Source organism: Clinocottus analis, unplaced genomic scaffold, assembly GCF_023055335.1.
Source record: "Clinocottus analis isolate CAN_PGR_092001 unplaced genomic scaffold, fCliAna1.0.p SCAF_20, whole genome shotgun sequence".
Taxonomy (NCBI): Eukaryota; Metazoa; Chordata; class Actinopteri; order Perciformes; family Cottidae; genus Clinocottus; species Clinocottus analis.
In genome coordinates, this window is record NW_027175932.1 from 6,370,709 (window position 1) to 6,387,052 (window position 16,344).

The 16,344-nt window shown below is 43.9% G+C and overlaps 1 protein-coding gene across 2 annotated transcripts in view; it reads left to right on the forward strand.

Annotated features, from left to right (window-relative positions):
* The window catches only part of plxna4 (plexin A4), a 208,483-nt gene that overhangs the window by 126,431 nt on the left and 65,708 nt on the right, over positions 1–16,344 (forward strand). For both annotated transcript variants that reach the window (XM_068585976.1, XM_068585977.1), the window contains exon 5: positions 8,586–8,686. In XM_068585976.1, coding sequence (XP_068442077.1) covers positions 8,586–8,686 — 101 coding nt within the window. The remainder of the gene's footprint in view (positions 1–8,585; positions 8,687–16,344) is intronic.

The window sequence follows — 16,344 nt, forward strand, 5'->3', positions numbered from 1 at the left end:
CCAATCTTTTCAGATTCATCATGGATAAAAGGTAAATTTGCGTACCTTGTGTGAGCTTTTTGTGAGCCTCACACAAACAGCCAGGTTCAAAGGTCATGTTGCAGTCAGCTGTACATGTTATGTTTTGTATAACCGTGCTGCCTGCTGGATCAGAGTGGTGGTTCACAGGAGCAGCTTGCACAAACACATGCCAAATTCCCAGTGGTGGCAAAAAAAAAGAAAAACGCTATTAAAGCAGCCTGAGCTGGTCGATAGCTGAAGGCCACCTGCTGTTTCCGGGGCCTGAGACTCGGACACTCAGAGAGAGTGTGATAGATGGAACAAGGGAGAAATACAGAAAGAGGAAACACATGATAGAAAGAGAGAAGAGGAGGAGGAGGCACAACAGGAGGCTGAGAACAAAGTTAATCGATACAGCTGCTCTCCTGCTGCTGTGGACCAAGAGACAGACCTCCTCTGGATCCGGGCTGCTGAGAGTCCAGTACAAGATCATGAGGGTCAGGCCGGGATGTCGGAGGAGAGGGACAGAGAAAGGAAAGGCATGTGGTCATTGAGAATATGGCAGAAACGTGTGCCGTGTTGTGCAATTTCTTTTTGCTGATAGATTGTTTTGAATGTCTGATGTTCCCAACTGTGCACAATGCATTGACAACACTTTACAGATGTGTAGTTGAGAACAATATGAAGATAGGGTACAAAGATGGGTGTGGTTTGAGAATTAGGAGGGTAGAAAGCGGAGACCATAATGACTGTGATGGACTTGTCCTCACTGCAACCATCACTCTTAATCACAAAGATATTGAAATAGACATGATTACTTTGACGACAAAAGGATTGACCAGCTCAGTATTTTTGCTTTTCTCACAAGTTTTGTGATCTAGTTCGCGAAGCCTTTTTTTTTTGTTGTTGCGCAAACTTGATTCTCATCACTTCCGATCACAAAATAAAAGAATGTGAACAGGATCACTTCATGGCTGAAAGACGGTCTGATGATAATGCGTGACACATCAGTGCAGTGTCATGTTAGTGTGACGGTAATGAAGCATGAATAAATCACAATGTGGCAACAGGCACACCTTGATGGAGACGTGGAAGCAGGCAGGCCATCGTGCTGAGTAACCTCAGCCTGCGTGTCTGTGTCACATTACACACTCATTAGAGAAGAAAGCTTAACATACCCATGCAGTATCCTGTACTGCGTGAAATGCTCTCCACATCCCAGTCCTTGTATTTTTCTCATCCTTCATTTCATTGCTCTTCCATCCTTTCCAATCAATTTTTTGTTCCTGTCTTTTTCCTCCATTCTGTGACTGTCCTCTTTGTTAGGTTTGTTTTTCTTTCGGGATTATAGATTTTTTGCTCATACAACCCCTATTCATTTCTAAGGGGATTTGTAAAGCAATTGAGGATTCAGTCTTTTGTGTTCCTTGTTCCTCTTTTTTTCATCTCTTTTTTTCTCCATCTTTATTTCATTTGTCATTTTTTTCCCCACTTTAACCCCGATCCTCAATTTATTCAGCATTCCTTGTATAGCAGAGTAATCTGTCATCCCTACTCTCTCAATAACCCAGTGATTGGCTGTCCTCTAATTGGATCTCCCTCTGTATCTCCCTCTCTCTCCCTCTCCCTCTCCCTCATTCACACACAAGTCATCCTATTAGTGGGTTAAATAGATGTTCTGGTGTAGAGAGGCCAGTCGGAGCATAGAATAGGCTGTGATTATGGATGTTAGGGTTAGTGTTTGAGTGACAGGGGCAGGTCAACCCCACTGTTAATATGAGCCGCTGCTGCTCTTCACTGCGATGCTACAGTCCTGTTAACACTGGTCCATCCGTCAACTACAATGAGGACATCTGGGGAGACTAAATGAGTCTGTGTCAGGGGAAGTCGGGGGTCATTAGTTAGTTTTCCGGATGTAAATTAAAAGTACAAATCACACACGTACAAAGCGTTCAGTTTTAGGAGGAGCCATACATGTATTGTAGTGTGCAAAAACAGCTATGATGAACAGTTATCACCGTTTTAGGAGGAGCTCTACATGTATAGTCGAATGCAAAAACAGTTATGATGAACAGTTATTACCATTTTAATGTCCATGGTCCTTCCTCTTCATCTTTAACATATTAAGATTCCATTACAAAAAGTCAAGATCTGTATAACAACTTTGAATTAATAATTAAAAAGCTAATCACAGTTATCTTTTAAATGTGTCACTATTGTGTAACCAAAATAAAAAAGTCCACAACGGTGCATAATTATCTGTTATTCGAAGGGACATTCCGACTCAAAATGCAAACATTGCTTCTTACCTCCAGTGCTATTTATCGATCTTGTTCAATTTTGGTTTGCCTAGTTTGCGAGATATTCTGCCTTCTCTCAAACATAATGGGACTATATGGGTCTCATCTTGTGATGCTCAAAGCATCAATACATAAAAAAATACAACATCTCTTTCCAGAAATTAAGCCAGTCACTCAAGATAATCCACAGACCTTAAAGTTGTTTTGTTGTGTCTTAATCATTCAGTCCATCCTTCAATGGTCCCATATTCATACCAATACCACCCGGCAACATATACATAGTAAATCCATCAACCTGTACTGCCAGCAACGGCTCAGTCAGTTAGTAATTAGATTGTATCAAGTATGTTCCTAAAGGGTTTTCTTGCTAAAGTCATTTTAATTTTAACACATATCAAGGATTTTACATTCCGCATGTAAACTGTTACTTGAAAGTGCTGCGACTGCCACACTCATGGCGTTAATTATTTATCTTCAGCGTAGCAAATGCAGATCTGTAAGTGTGAATTATTGAAAATGTGTACTATAGTGGGGTGAGATCGTTCAAAGTCAAATGCTTCTTTCCTTCTATTTTGAACCCCCTGGGGGGAAATCCGACAAGCTCATTTGTGGAAATATCACATCTTTGCATCTCATCAAAGTTGTTTAATAATTTTCTATGAACGGGGAACTTTTTTTTTTAACACATCTCTTTATAGTGTGGCTTCCTCACCCCTCGTGTGTGAGGCTGCGAGTTATGAAGGTGTTTAGATGCGCATATTATGTTGTGTCCCAGTTTAGCTGCAGGCTGCTGTGGTCTAACAAGGCAAGTGAACAGAGCTGATGTGTTGCAGGCATCGCCGCCTGACACACTTCTAAAACATGAAGTGGGGCAGACAAGGTTGGAGAGAACCTCTTACCTTTGTCTGAATCGAGCGTTCTTCTCTCTTTCCCCCCGTCGCCGAGAGTCGTAAATCTATAAGCCCGATAATAATATACAACACAGAGACACTATAAAGTGTGTCATTCATATGAGTCATCATCACCATCTCCTGTCAATGTCTTGCCTGGAAACAGTCCAAACGGTGCACTCTGTCTGAGTAATACAGCCCTTACTTTCACCCAGGCTATGCCCCAGGGCAAGATGAGGCCGCCTGTACAAAATAAGTGTGTCTGTGTGAAGGTGTGTGCATGGCTACACTTCTACCTGTCAACGGGAGAAATGGCATTACAGACTAAATGCAAATCCTGTTTGTGCACTAAAGGGTCAGACCTCAGCCCACATCTTAAATGCACTTTACCTTGACATCCATTATGTCTTCTGCACGGTTCCAGCACAGAGGACTGACAGTAATGGGGCAACATTATCATGATTAGGGCAGGTTGGGCTGTATGAATTTAATGTGGCTGAGCGCAGCATCCCGCAGCATTTCGTCGCTTATTTGGTGAGCGTAGACAAACGAAAGATGACAGATGGTGAAAATATAGCAAAGCATTCTTCATGCAGAAAATTCTAATCTGTAAGCTCTTATTAGTAAACAGCCTGAAGCTTGTTTAACTGCCTTTTTTTGTGTTGGGGGAGGAGGGATGGGGCGGGGCGTGCCCTCTTTGGAACGGAAAGATAAGTGAAAATGATTGATTGTATCCGAGTCGTTTGTCATGCGCTGACAACCCTGACAGCGCAATGGATGACTTTCTCATTTGACCTCCGAGAACCTCAAATGAAAACAATATTGCACTTGCAGCCACTGGCCCGCTCTGTTAACCGAGTTTATGATATAACAGCGTTGGTTGGTGGTTGACGGATTGAGCGGTGCGTCAGCTGTGACGAGGCAGCGGGTCGTTGATGTGTCCCTCGCTTCATTTGACTCCCACGTCAATCTGTCCTCCAGCCAACTGGAGAGGAGACAGGTGGGACAGGTGGGACATGAGAGGACGAGGGAGGCGCCAGTAAATGAGCGAAGGAATAAACAACATGGTTGATACTCACTGATAGATGGAGAAGAGAAGATGAGACCCACCAGAGACGCACCAGAGGTGAATGGAAATGACCACTTGAAATAAATAAACTGCTCGGTGTCTCGGGCCATTGAAAGAGCCCAAAATGAAGGTCCTTCCTATTCCTGTACGTGAATAAGGATTTCACGTTATCATGTTTAATGATTTTGGCTGATTTGCTAGCAGTGATCCGCATAACTTGGTGACATTTAATTGGATTATCTTGACACTTACAACGATGCTTACTAACAACAGCAAAAAAAAAATGACAATAACATTGTATTACGTACAGTTAACCAAATTATGTGCATTATTTTTCTTCCAATAGGCCAATAATAGTGACGCAGTGGCAGCATTGTGCCAAACTAATGAACAAACTCGCACCAGGGAAGGAGAAAAAGACGAAGGTAGCCTGGGGGAAGAAGAGGAAAGATAAGAGAAGTTCAGTGTGCCCTACAGGCTGCGAGGCAGGATTGGGCTATCACTTTCATTTCTCTCTCTGTTCATTTGGAGTGGTAGAGTTTCGCTGCAGGTGGAATCCCTGTTTAATTACAAGTGGAGGGGGCAGGAAAAGAGTAGGATAAAGAGAGGAATAAGGATGAGGCAGAAGAATTAGTTATTAATAAAAGTCTCAGCAGATTCATCAAATGATCACTTTCCCACTGCAGGTTGACTCGAAGGCCTCTGGCATTATGTAATGAGGAGGGGAGAGAGAGAGAAGAAGAGGAGAGGAAAGAAAAACAAAGTCAGGCTTTATCATCTCCTCAGTGTGATGATGAAGATCTTGAAGTGCAAATTCTGAACACTTAAAACGAAGACTCTTCCTCCTCTCTTCCTTTAAAACCCATTTTCCACAGACACAATAGACACACACACACACACACACACGTATATACTGTATATATAATTTGATGCCATTGTGCCACCACAGTAAATGATCAAGTACGTCTTCATCTCTCTCCCCGCACATTAAGGCATCAAGTTCTTCTGTGATCTTGGCCTTTTTTTTAAAAGCGCGATTATATTCAGCAGTTTCCATCTCTCCCCATTGTGAAAGGAGGGAGAGTGCAGGGTGTAATGGATGTCATTTGCTCACCTGAAACAGGAGGGAATTATAAATGCCATGCACCATATCCTTTGTATTTATCCCTGCTGATATGATAGCCCAGCCATAAAGAAGAGACAGTGAGCCGTAATGGTTGCCTCTCTGGCAAAGCCCATGGAGAAGATTGCATGAAATGAATGTGATATCGAGATGAGAGAGACAAGGGGTGCATTGGGTCGTTTAGCCACCAAATCCCTCAATTTTTTTTTTATAAAAGTGGGGACAAAAGTCTGGCCTACTTGTGTGTGTGTGTGTGTGTGTGTGTGTGTGCGCGCGCGCCAGATAGAGAACGGAGGCTTTGGAGAGATGATGAATGTATGATCTTACACACCTCAGAGCGTCTGAGTGACAGAGAAAGACAGACAGCCAGGGAGAATGAATGATATCAGGATCCGCGCTCTGGAACAGAGGCTGCACATTGGCAGCCATTGCTTCTGCTGGGCTCTGAATGTGATGTGTGTTTGTTTTTGTATGTGTGTGTTTTATCTGCTGAGAAAACCATTTTCCCCAGAGGCAGGCATCTGTACCCTCGATAGGCATCAGGAGGTCTCTTCCATTCTCTAAAGTCTAAATCCGCGTGTGTGTTTTTTTTTTGTATATGTGTGTACGTGTGGGCGGTGTGTGTATCGGCATATCTGCCACCGATGAAGTGTTAAATTATAAAGCGTTCAGATAGGGTGGCATTGTTTGCTACAGTTCTGTGTGGGTGCTTAGCTTTTATGGCAGATCACAAGGTGACAAACCACTCGATGCGGTGACATGGCGACGTAGATTACGTAAACACACACACAGACACACGCGTACACAGGGAGATTGTGGTTTCATACACTCTGGTGATAAGGCTTTTGGCAGCTGAAATCCCTCCATAGGCTAACACAATGGCCTCTCTCCTGCATGACTAGCAGGTTATTTAGCCGGCAGTGGGCTGAGACAGTGGTAGATCTGAGGAGGACGGAGCGGGCTTGGTGGAGAGTGACGGGAGGGAGGCAATCTATCATGTGAGATGCAACAAGGATCCGTGTTGAGCTTAATGCACACACACACTTGCACCCCTATCTCTCCGATTCCATCTCAAACTCATTCCCTTTATCTACCTAATGCAAATGCGTCTCTACACAGTAGGCACAGAGGAGGCGAAACATAGCAGCGACCCACCCTCCCCAAAGCACACACACACACACACGCTTAACACACTGAGATTCACTTGCATTGTTTTTAATCTGTACGAGCACAGTGAGCAGGATTCCTCTTGACTTTGACGAGAAGATACAGCCCCTCTGGATTCATTCAGCTGTGGTTAAATCTATATCAGTGTGTGTGTGTGTGTGTGTGTGTGTGTGTGTGTGTGTGTGTGTGTGTGTGCACATGTCTGCCAGAGTGTGGCTTCAGTGATCGTATGCATCTTTGTGCTTCACACACATCTGCATGCACACGTTTCCACCATGAGTATGCGCTTTTATTTCAGAGAGAGGGAGAGAGAGACTGATCCAAAAGATAGTCTGTGCATCCAGCAGAGTGAACCGCCGCCGGTGCCACCACGCTGCGCTGAAGAGGTTCCACCACGCATAGAGGCGTTTCTGATCTCTTGTTACATTCAGTCATGCCCTACATTAGATGGTTTAATTATGGTCCTTTTCACATCTTCAAATATGGAATTTATTCAGTAAAATGTGCAGGCAGAGACGTGTATAATTGCATCACTTATATCTAGAGGTATAAAGATCCAAAAGAATTGATCCTCGGCACCAGCTGGAGGAGTTGCGCGAGGTGATTTGACAATGACCGAGATTAAATTAGTGCCCCTTTCTCGCTGCCGTAGGGTCTTGAAGCAAGGCACTTCATTTTCATCCTCCCAAGCAAGCAGCAGAGGTGTTGAGTGTGTGTTCTGATGTAAAAAGTGTTATTTGTAAGTCCATGGGAAGCAAATGTATGGTCAAAAATGATAATCAGCTGGTAAATATGGCCCGTGGCTGTTTAACGGTCCACTGATAATATGATGTCTTCCTGTTTTAAGTGAAGAAACATTTGGGAATGTGGCAAAGAAAGTCAAAACGTGTGTTCACTTTCATCTAGAACTTGTATTTCAAGTGTGCAGGCGCACAAACCCACAAGCAGCTTTACCCTCAAAACAGCCCGACGTCAGTCCCCGACTGATGATGTCGTCTCTCCGTCCCCGCCTGTCATCGGTGAGCAGCGTGAGTGACAGCGGTCATCCGCCAATGACGGCTCATTAATCAAAAGTGCCAGCAACACCTATTATGGCATCACGCTGTTACCATGGTGACAAGAGCGCGGGGCGGCTGAGCTCTACCTCCGCCTTGCCCCTTTGCTCTCGGTCACTCGAGCCCCATGCCAATCAGTGCCAGTCAGCGGCAGTTTGAATTGGCAGGGCGACGTATCACAATAGATGGCCCGCTCTCCCGAGTGGCCACGGTTTCCAGATGGAGCCAGTGGGGAGAGATGGACGCCGTCAAGCAGTCACGTTGTCATGGAGATGAGCGCTTATACTAAATACTTTATCTTCTCTTTTTCTATATTGTTATTATTGAAAGTCTAGATGGTTGGATTTAGTTAGAGGACAATTTGAAGCTGCCATCACAGCGACAATGCAGTCCAATAGACAATGTACTGCTATTTTAAACATTAATAGTAATAATGTTGTTTTTCGGTGCAACTATCAGTATTCATCTTTCCACCTATGCATGTCTTTGACCACAGGGTTGTCTGATTCAAGTTCATGTATTTTCTGTAGAGGTTGTCTGAAGTACTCTGCTACATTTCTAGTAGATTAGATGCAGCACTTGTAAGGAAACAGGTTATCACATGCTTCAAACTCCCTCGACACTATGTTCACTCTTTTGAGGGTTTTATGTTACCAGTAAGCCATTACTGTTGTAAATGGAATATAATGTTATGCTTGTCTAACCTGAGGATGAGATTGTACATTTTAATTGGAAATATTATTTTGTTGTCCTTATTCCTTTTATTCATTGTCATAGATTCATCCTTTCTTTCAAATTCCTCTCATCACCTATACTTACTCTGTAGCTTCAAAACATTACATTTATTTTCTATTTCACGTTCTCTGTCTGTTTCCTTTTTTTATTGTTATGCTTTATCTTCACTTTGTTTATTAATGCACAAAAATGTGAACTGTGAAGGACTCAACATCACATTTAATCTTTGTGTTTGTTTCTCTGCAGATGTCGAGGGTCCCAGTGGAGGCCTGTGGTCAGTACTCAACCTGCACCGAATGTCTCGGCTCTGGCGATCCCCACTGTGGCTGGTGTGTCCTGCACAACATGTGAGTACTACCATAGCACGCACAAGCACACACAAGCACACACACACACACACACACACACACACACACACACACACACACACACACACACACACACACACACCCCTAAACTCACTCTTGTATCCATGTTTTCTTTTTACCTTCAACTCTTCAGCCATACAAACACCCTAACTTCCCTATTCACTCCCAGAGACTCCCATATATTACCCAGACAGTCTGGGGGGTGCTGTGTGTGGGTTGTTAGCCTCCCTTACCTCCGTGACGCCTGGGCCCATGCCCAGCCCTCCATCCCTTGCAGCCCTTGAGCATTCAGGGACTCCTCGAGCTAACCCAGGCCAAGTCTCGGATTGCTTTCCTGGGGCTCGGCCTTGTGCCAGCGGCCCCCTTAGATCCATTACCAAACCTACCCACTGGCATTGTTTACCAGCCCTGAAACCAGAGCCTGGTGAGAGCACAGACACTGGCGGGCACTGCCAGGGCTCTCATGGGCACCACTCCAAACTTCAGGAGTTGACCCGAGGAGAGTGATAGCTTCTGGTGTTGTAACTGGACTGGGACTGTTGAATTAGTTGTTGTTTTTTTTTGCCTTACATTTAATCTTCCTGTCTGTCATTCTGTCTTTTACATTCACACTGGTGCACACACACACACATATATATATACACATAAATGCACACACAACGCCAGCTGCTGTCAAACCCTCGTCCCTCAAGATTGGAGCGGTAGATAATGCTTGCTGGGGGCAGGGAGATTTCCCACTCCACTGTAAATTGAAAATTGGTTTCTTGTGTAGGTGCTAGCCCTTGGGTAGTGTGTGTATGTGTGTGTGTGTGTGTGGGGGGGGGGGGGGGGGGGGGCGTGACTGAGTACATTTAGCACCTTCTTCCTTGCTGGCACTGAGGAGACATGACGAGGGCAGTGAAACATGGTGAAACACAGAAAGAAGATGGAAGGAAGACGAGAGAAGAGGGAAGTGACAGATAGACTGAGAAAATAAGAGATGAATGTTGAGAGAAGTAGAGAATAGACTAGTTAATCCAGACAAAGAAAAAACCAAAAAGGAAGCTGTAAAGATGGTCATCCTGGATGCAAACGTCTAAGAGAGAAGAACTGAGAAAGAGAGGTGAAATGTGATCAATTGACAGATCTTAAAATGGGAAAAAGAGTTTGTGTCCAGCCAAGTGAAGGAAGGAGAAATGGAGGATGAATGTGTTTGAGGTCTCCAGGGTAGAAAGTGCATTAGCAGACAGAAGTAACACTCTCATGGGTTATGGGTCACCAACCAGAGGTTAGAGGAAAAGTGCCACACACACACACACACACAGTCATGCATGAGTGCGTAACGCTTCAGCCCAGATTTTCATTCTAATCACAATTTATTATAATGGCCTTTCTCTTAACACTCCATACTGAACCAAACATTAATCAACCATTTGGTGTATTCTAGCAGATCATTTGATTTAAAAAATAATTGTCTAAGATGAAGAAGTAAGATCAATGTAAACAACTAATTTACCAGTGAGCAGCCACCAAGCAGATATGTGCCACTCGGATCGTGTTTGCAATTTAAATCAAACCTTATGTGTGTAAGAAGATGGTCCACATGTGAGTGCAGTTGTGTTTGTGAGTGTGTGTGTGTGTGTGTGTGTGCACGAAGCCATTAACACCCGGGACATCCTCCCATTCAGGGCAAATGGGTGGCCACAGATTGGCCTGTCACACTTAGCCTGATAGAATCGGCCCACCTCCGCTCACCGTCCCTTCACTCACATGCACACGAGGGCGTGCGCACACACCTGTCTCGCTGGCAAATTAGTGTCACGTTCCCAAAAACGAGAATAGTACCCAGACAGAGAGAAAATAACCAAAAGGCCACTTTAGCGGATCTCAGATGTCTTTGTGTGTGACCATCACAAGGGCAGAAAGGGAGATTAGAGCTGTGTTTTGTGTGTAAGGGTGTGTGTGTGTGAGTGACACAGTTGTGGCTTTCTTTCTAACCGTCTAGCACACAGACAAACAAAACTTAAGTGCACAAGTCTGTGTGATTGATTGACCACAGGTTTACCTTTCCCAAAGTTCCTCCTCCTTATCACTCTCCATCCCTCAACTTGTGAGATCTTGGTGTTACTAAAGCCTTCTGAGCGCCATCTCTACCACGGGGCAGACAGGACTCGAATCTATCTATCTATCTGTGTGTGTGTACTGCTGCTAATAATAGTAATAATACACTTTTTTGTAATGACGATAGACTAAAAAAACTGAAAACATAATAAATAAACAGTTTGACACTTATTAAACGTAATCTCTGAGAGTGAGACTCGCTTGAGCCTGTTGGAGAACATTCTGGTCCTGCAAACACCGAAAGAGAAAAAGGTCCACACAGACACACGGCCAATCAACGGCAGAGGAGACGCATTCAGTACACCTTCCAGAAAGTAATTTTAGATTCCCCCTTTGGTCATCAATTTCTACTGGCTCTCCTCTGCTGCTCCTGCTAGTTTCAAACATTAATAACTGGTCATGATGCTAGTCGAAGTGTTTCGATGTGCTGAAGGATAAAGAAAGTTGAAGAAAGAAAAGAAGTGCCATCGTGTAAGTTAGATAGTGAGACTGTGACTTAAGAATGCATTAAGTATTTCCTTGGGAAGGTCTGACCCGTACACACAAACAGACACACTTGACCCAAAGTCCTTCTCTCCAGACATCTCAGCCATAACAAATGCAACAATGTCAAGTTTGAGCTGACCTATCAGATATTCAGAGGACAGAAATACAAATCCTTTGTCCCTCAGTCTCTTCGTCTGTCAGGATAACGTTTTCAAAACTCTGCTGGATTGCTGCACATTAAAGTTTTTACTCAGTCTATGGACATCAGAGCCTCTCAAGTGGAAACCATTGAATAACAGAAAAACAATAAAGACTCATACAGCTTCCAAGAAGCAGCTGATGCTGAGTGAATTCTGAAACATTTTATTTGTATTCCAGTAAAGCTTAACAATACATGAAATCCTCTCATGCTTGCGTCCGGCTCTGTGATCGTCCGGGAGTCTCGCTCAGTTCTAGCTTGAATTGATGAACCTGCCATCCCAGAACGTAGCCAAAGGGGAAAACCAATGAAAGGATGTGCATAAGTGAATGACAGCATTGTGAAGCTGGAAGCCCATAGGGTCAGTATGCAGTGCTGGAGAGAAAAGGGACAACAGATGGATGTGTTGTGCGAATTATAATGCAGTATAGTTGTGTTCCTATTCAGTGCAATGCTATCGCGTGAAAAGCATTTTTCTGGCCTGGCCGGGGTTAAAGATGTTTCTCCAAAGAGTAAAAATGGGAAAAGAGGCACCCTACCCAGTGTACAGCCTGCAAACCAAAGCCTTAAACAATGCATCTTAAATAATGTAGAGCAAAGAGGCCAAAACACAAGGAACTCTTAGAATTCACACACTCTCCCACACTTCTCTGGAAGGATGGCTGCTGAGTGGAAGGATAGCACGCAGTTCATCTTCAAAGTGTCCTTCCAGATAGTTTGTTGTTCCCAATCAACCTTGAAATCACCTCACTGGCCAACAGAATCGCAAGCTCTCTCTCTCTCTCTCTCTTTCTCACTCTCTCCCACACACACACACTCGCACACACTCTCTGTCTCTCTACCCCTATCAGCATTGCCTTTATTTACTCTATAGATCGGTGAGAGGAGCTGTTAGAGAGAACACCAGGGGAAGAGGAGAAAGGCAATCAATAGTACAGAGGAGGAAATCAACAGGAGTGGATAGTGCACCTGTGTGTGTGTGTGTGTGTGTGTCTCCGTGAGTGTGTGTATGTGTGTCTCTGATAGCAGCCATTGTCCTTGACAAACACTGACCATCCATTTAGAAAGGCAAATGTCTTCATTTATAGACATATGCTAGTATTCATCAGATAAACTGTCCATCCTTTATGCTCCGTATGCATTTTTTGAGCCCACAATGAAGCATCAGAAGCCCCCCCACACCCCGTGCTGTGAGAACCTGCCACTATTTGAGTACACCTGAAGCCTCACCTGTCAACCAAAGTGTCTTGGCCCATCAAACGCGTGCTCTTTTCTGCTGAGATGCACGACTTATGCTAATGCCTGTCAAGCGTGGCAGGTGAACGGAAAGTTTTCACTCATATCAACCACAGGAGGTTTTTTTTATAAGTCTCCTTCAAAAGATGTACCTGTAAGAAAGTATACTGTATGCCTGTGCACAGCAAACATGCATGCTTATGTTACGCACGCGCATTATTTATTCTGTGCCCAAGTATTTAAACAAAATGTATGAATAGAATAGAAAATGTACCCTGCATATTGTATGACAACATCCTACTTGTGGGATAGATGACAAGATCTAGTAAGTGTCACAGAACATTATGCTAAATCCAACCTTTAAGTCAATATTGATTGAGAAAAGTTGTTCCTTTCAGCAAAATGCTGACATTTTGTGTCTTACAGTTTTTTACAGTATGACACTGGTCGGATGTGGCATATTCCCTTTTCCGCATGTTTTTCATCCACACTTCAACTCCTCCAAGTGAGGAAGGGGCACTTCTTCAATAGGCCAATATATGCCAGAAGTGTTACAGCTACGTTTCTGATATGTTCCCTCCCCTAATGCCAGTCTGTTAGCTGTCAGTTTTGCAAGTGGTTAACTAAGCTGTCAACGTGCCTGCCATGCGTGACAGCCAGACAGATTGGAAACCATATTTGGAGAAGTAGCATTGTCAAAAGGAATGTCATCATATTTGGCATGGATGTAGAGTATATCTCACATTACTCTGTGATATCGGTGTCAATTTGGAACAAGTAGTGCTAATGTGGCAATATCCTCACATTAATAATGGCTTTGACATATCTCAATCTCTGCTCGCGATAGGGGGTAATAATCACACAGTGCAAAGAACGTTTTCTCTTCCAAACTTACTTTATTTTATTTCCTCATATCCTCTTCTTTTCTTTACATATATATATGTTGATATATCATCAGTTCCAATGTGTATTTTGGTGCATTGTACATTTGTGTGTACACACATGCAATCTGTGTGTGTCAGATCCCAGTGTATGTGTATTCAAAGGCATGTTTGCCAATAAACAGCATGACTGTCCTACTCCTCCTTGCTCCTTTACTCTCTTCCTCCAAACACTCGTAAACATCGATCCCTTCTTCCTGAAGTAGAACGAGGACTGTAAAGTCCTCCGAGCCACTGACCACAAGCAAATGCCTTTTCCCAGTTCGTTAAAGAAGGTCTATACAATCAGTAGTAAACTTCCTGAGATAAACTGTGATATACCGAGGAGTCTTTATGAATCAGTGGACCCAGACAGCCACTGCATACTGAAGGATGGAGTTTGAATCCTGTACAGTCACATTTTACATGCCTGCTCTTTGCATTAAACTTGTACCACGTTAGCACAATAAACAGGGAGAAGATAAAAGTAGAAATGATTTAATGAATGTGTACTCTGGACCAGCGCAGTCAAGTCTTGATAAACAGTTGTACAAGCTTATGAGGATGATAGAAGAAAAGTTCGGGGAGTAAACACGCAAAATGGCTGGTAAAACTTGCAAGTCATGCTGCAAAGCTTCTTGTCTTCTAAATCCTTTGTTTTCCCAAGACAACTTCGGGGCTGTCAAACGAATAACCTTTTCAGAGAAGGGAGAGGGAAAAGCTAATTGGCAGATCCACTGTATATTTTCTCTCTCTCTCCCTCTCTCTCTCGCGTATATTAATTCTGCGCCGCTGCTACCTGTCGCTGTGTTCACAGTCATCTGTTTCCTCAGTGTGCTCATGTGGTATGCCACACTAATGCTAATTAAACTGCAGTGCCTCAATTAGCATGCTACCAAGGACTCGTGTTTGGTTGTGGCGACCACTCGGCTCTCCCTGGAGAAAGCGGTCGGTGCTGTGAAACACATTGCGGCCATAGAAAGGAATTGTTTACACCAAAAGAGAGTTGGTTTTTTTCCCCCCCTAATTTTGATCTAACGTTAGGACAGCTCTTCTCAGTCAACACATTGGCTGTGAGCTCATATCGAAGGCCAATATAGAAAGAATTGAGAAGTGCATTGCCAAAAGTAATAAACAGTCGGAAAAGCTAAACATATCCAAAATAATATATAGCAATTAAATTATTCATCGTAGACAAACTCAAAATGAGACGCAACTATGACAATTCACTGATCAGCCCAATAGTTCCAAATGGAGGAACTGGATTTGGTAATAAACGGTGCTAAAAATGGCTGGGTCAACTCTGAAGTTAAATGTATTCAAAGTTCTTTCGTTGATCTTGAGATCCTTGCATCCATGGCACTTGCTCTGATGCCTGTGCCCAGGGGAGGACGGCCATCCCCTGAGTATGGGTGACTGGTTTCACCCCCCCAGCCCACACCTCCGCCTTACCTCCAGCCTCCACCTCTTGCTGCATGCTAAGGGGGGTTGAGGGAAGGGAACAAGGCCAAGAAGTGACAGGGGCATCAGGACGGAACGAAGGGTTGCACCTCCCAGTTTCCTCTCAACTGTCACCACCATAGTGTGAAGAAACACACACACGCACACACCAATCTACCTAGCCCCAACACACATGCTCAAGTGCATACACAACTGCTGTACGCCCACCTTCAAGTCTGGACCATTGCTCACTGTCACCTATTGTCACCCGGCCACACACAAGGAAACACAGACACTGGAAAGTGGACATGCACACTCAACGGTGGGGAAGCTGTCTTGCTTTTTCTCTGGCAGAGCATGAACAGACACAGGTACTGGCATGAGACAGAGTGGATGAATGAGAGATGGCTTGACAGTCAAAGGAAGTGAAGATATATGGAGATGTAGTCCATTCGATGAGGGCGGGGGGAGGTTAGTGGGGGAAAGGGAGGTTACATAAATTCACAGGAGAGTGGGGATGAGAAATCTTCCGGTGAAGAGCATATATTAAACCCTCGGAACAGGTACTCTACGTGAATAAATGATGGTAAACGCATACACACACGCATAGGGTTCATCTTGACTATGACAGAGAGCACCTCTGGGAGCGAGTACTCCTGCAGGTCACCTCGCATGTCCCATCACACAGCTGGCGCTATGGCAACAGCGGCATAGTAGGCACAGAGTCACCGTGTTATATCTACAGTAATCCCCACTGATTGTTCAATATTAATATCAGATTGCATTGCCACAGAGATTACCCACGCACGCCGAGACAATATAATGTCATTACGAATCCATTAAAATAAATGTACTCGTGAAACGGTGTTCAGCGCATGCATTCTGTATATGCGACATGCGCATTTTTACATGTTTGAGTCCATGTTAATTGTCGTCTCAGTAAGAGAAGGTACTGCAATGTAACCAAATGCAATGTATTTACTTTTTAAACAATATGCATCGAATGAGTTCAGACTTACATCTTCAGAGACTTCAGAGTGACATCTCAAAGTGCCCGATTCTCTGCCATCGGAAAAAAATGGCGCAGTAAGAATAACAAACTGCCTCGCGTCTGTGAGTAAACACACCTTAACTCCACAAGCTGCATATTGATTGCCTGGATCAATAGTATAATATGCTGCCGTCTCCAGCTGCACACATTCAAGATCATAACACAATATATGGAAGATAAAAGCCAAGTGCACTCTTGAGACCTC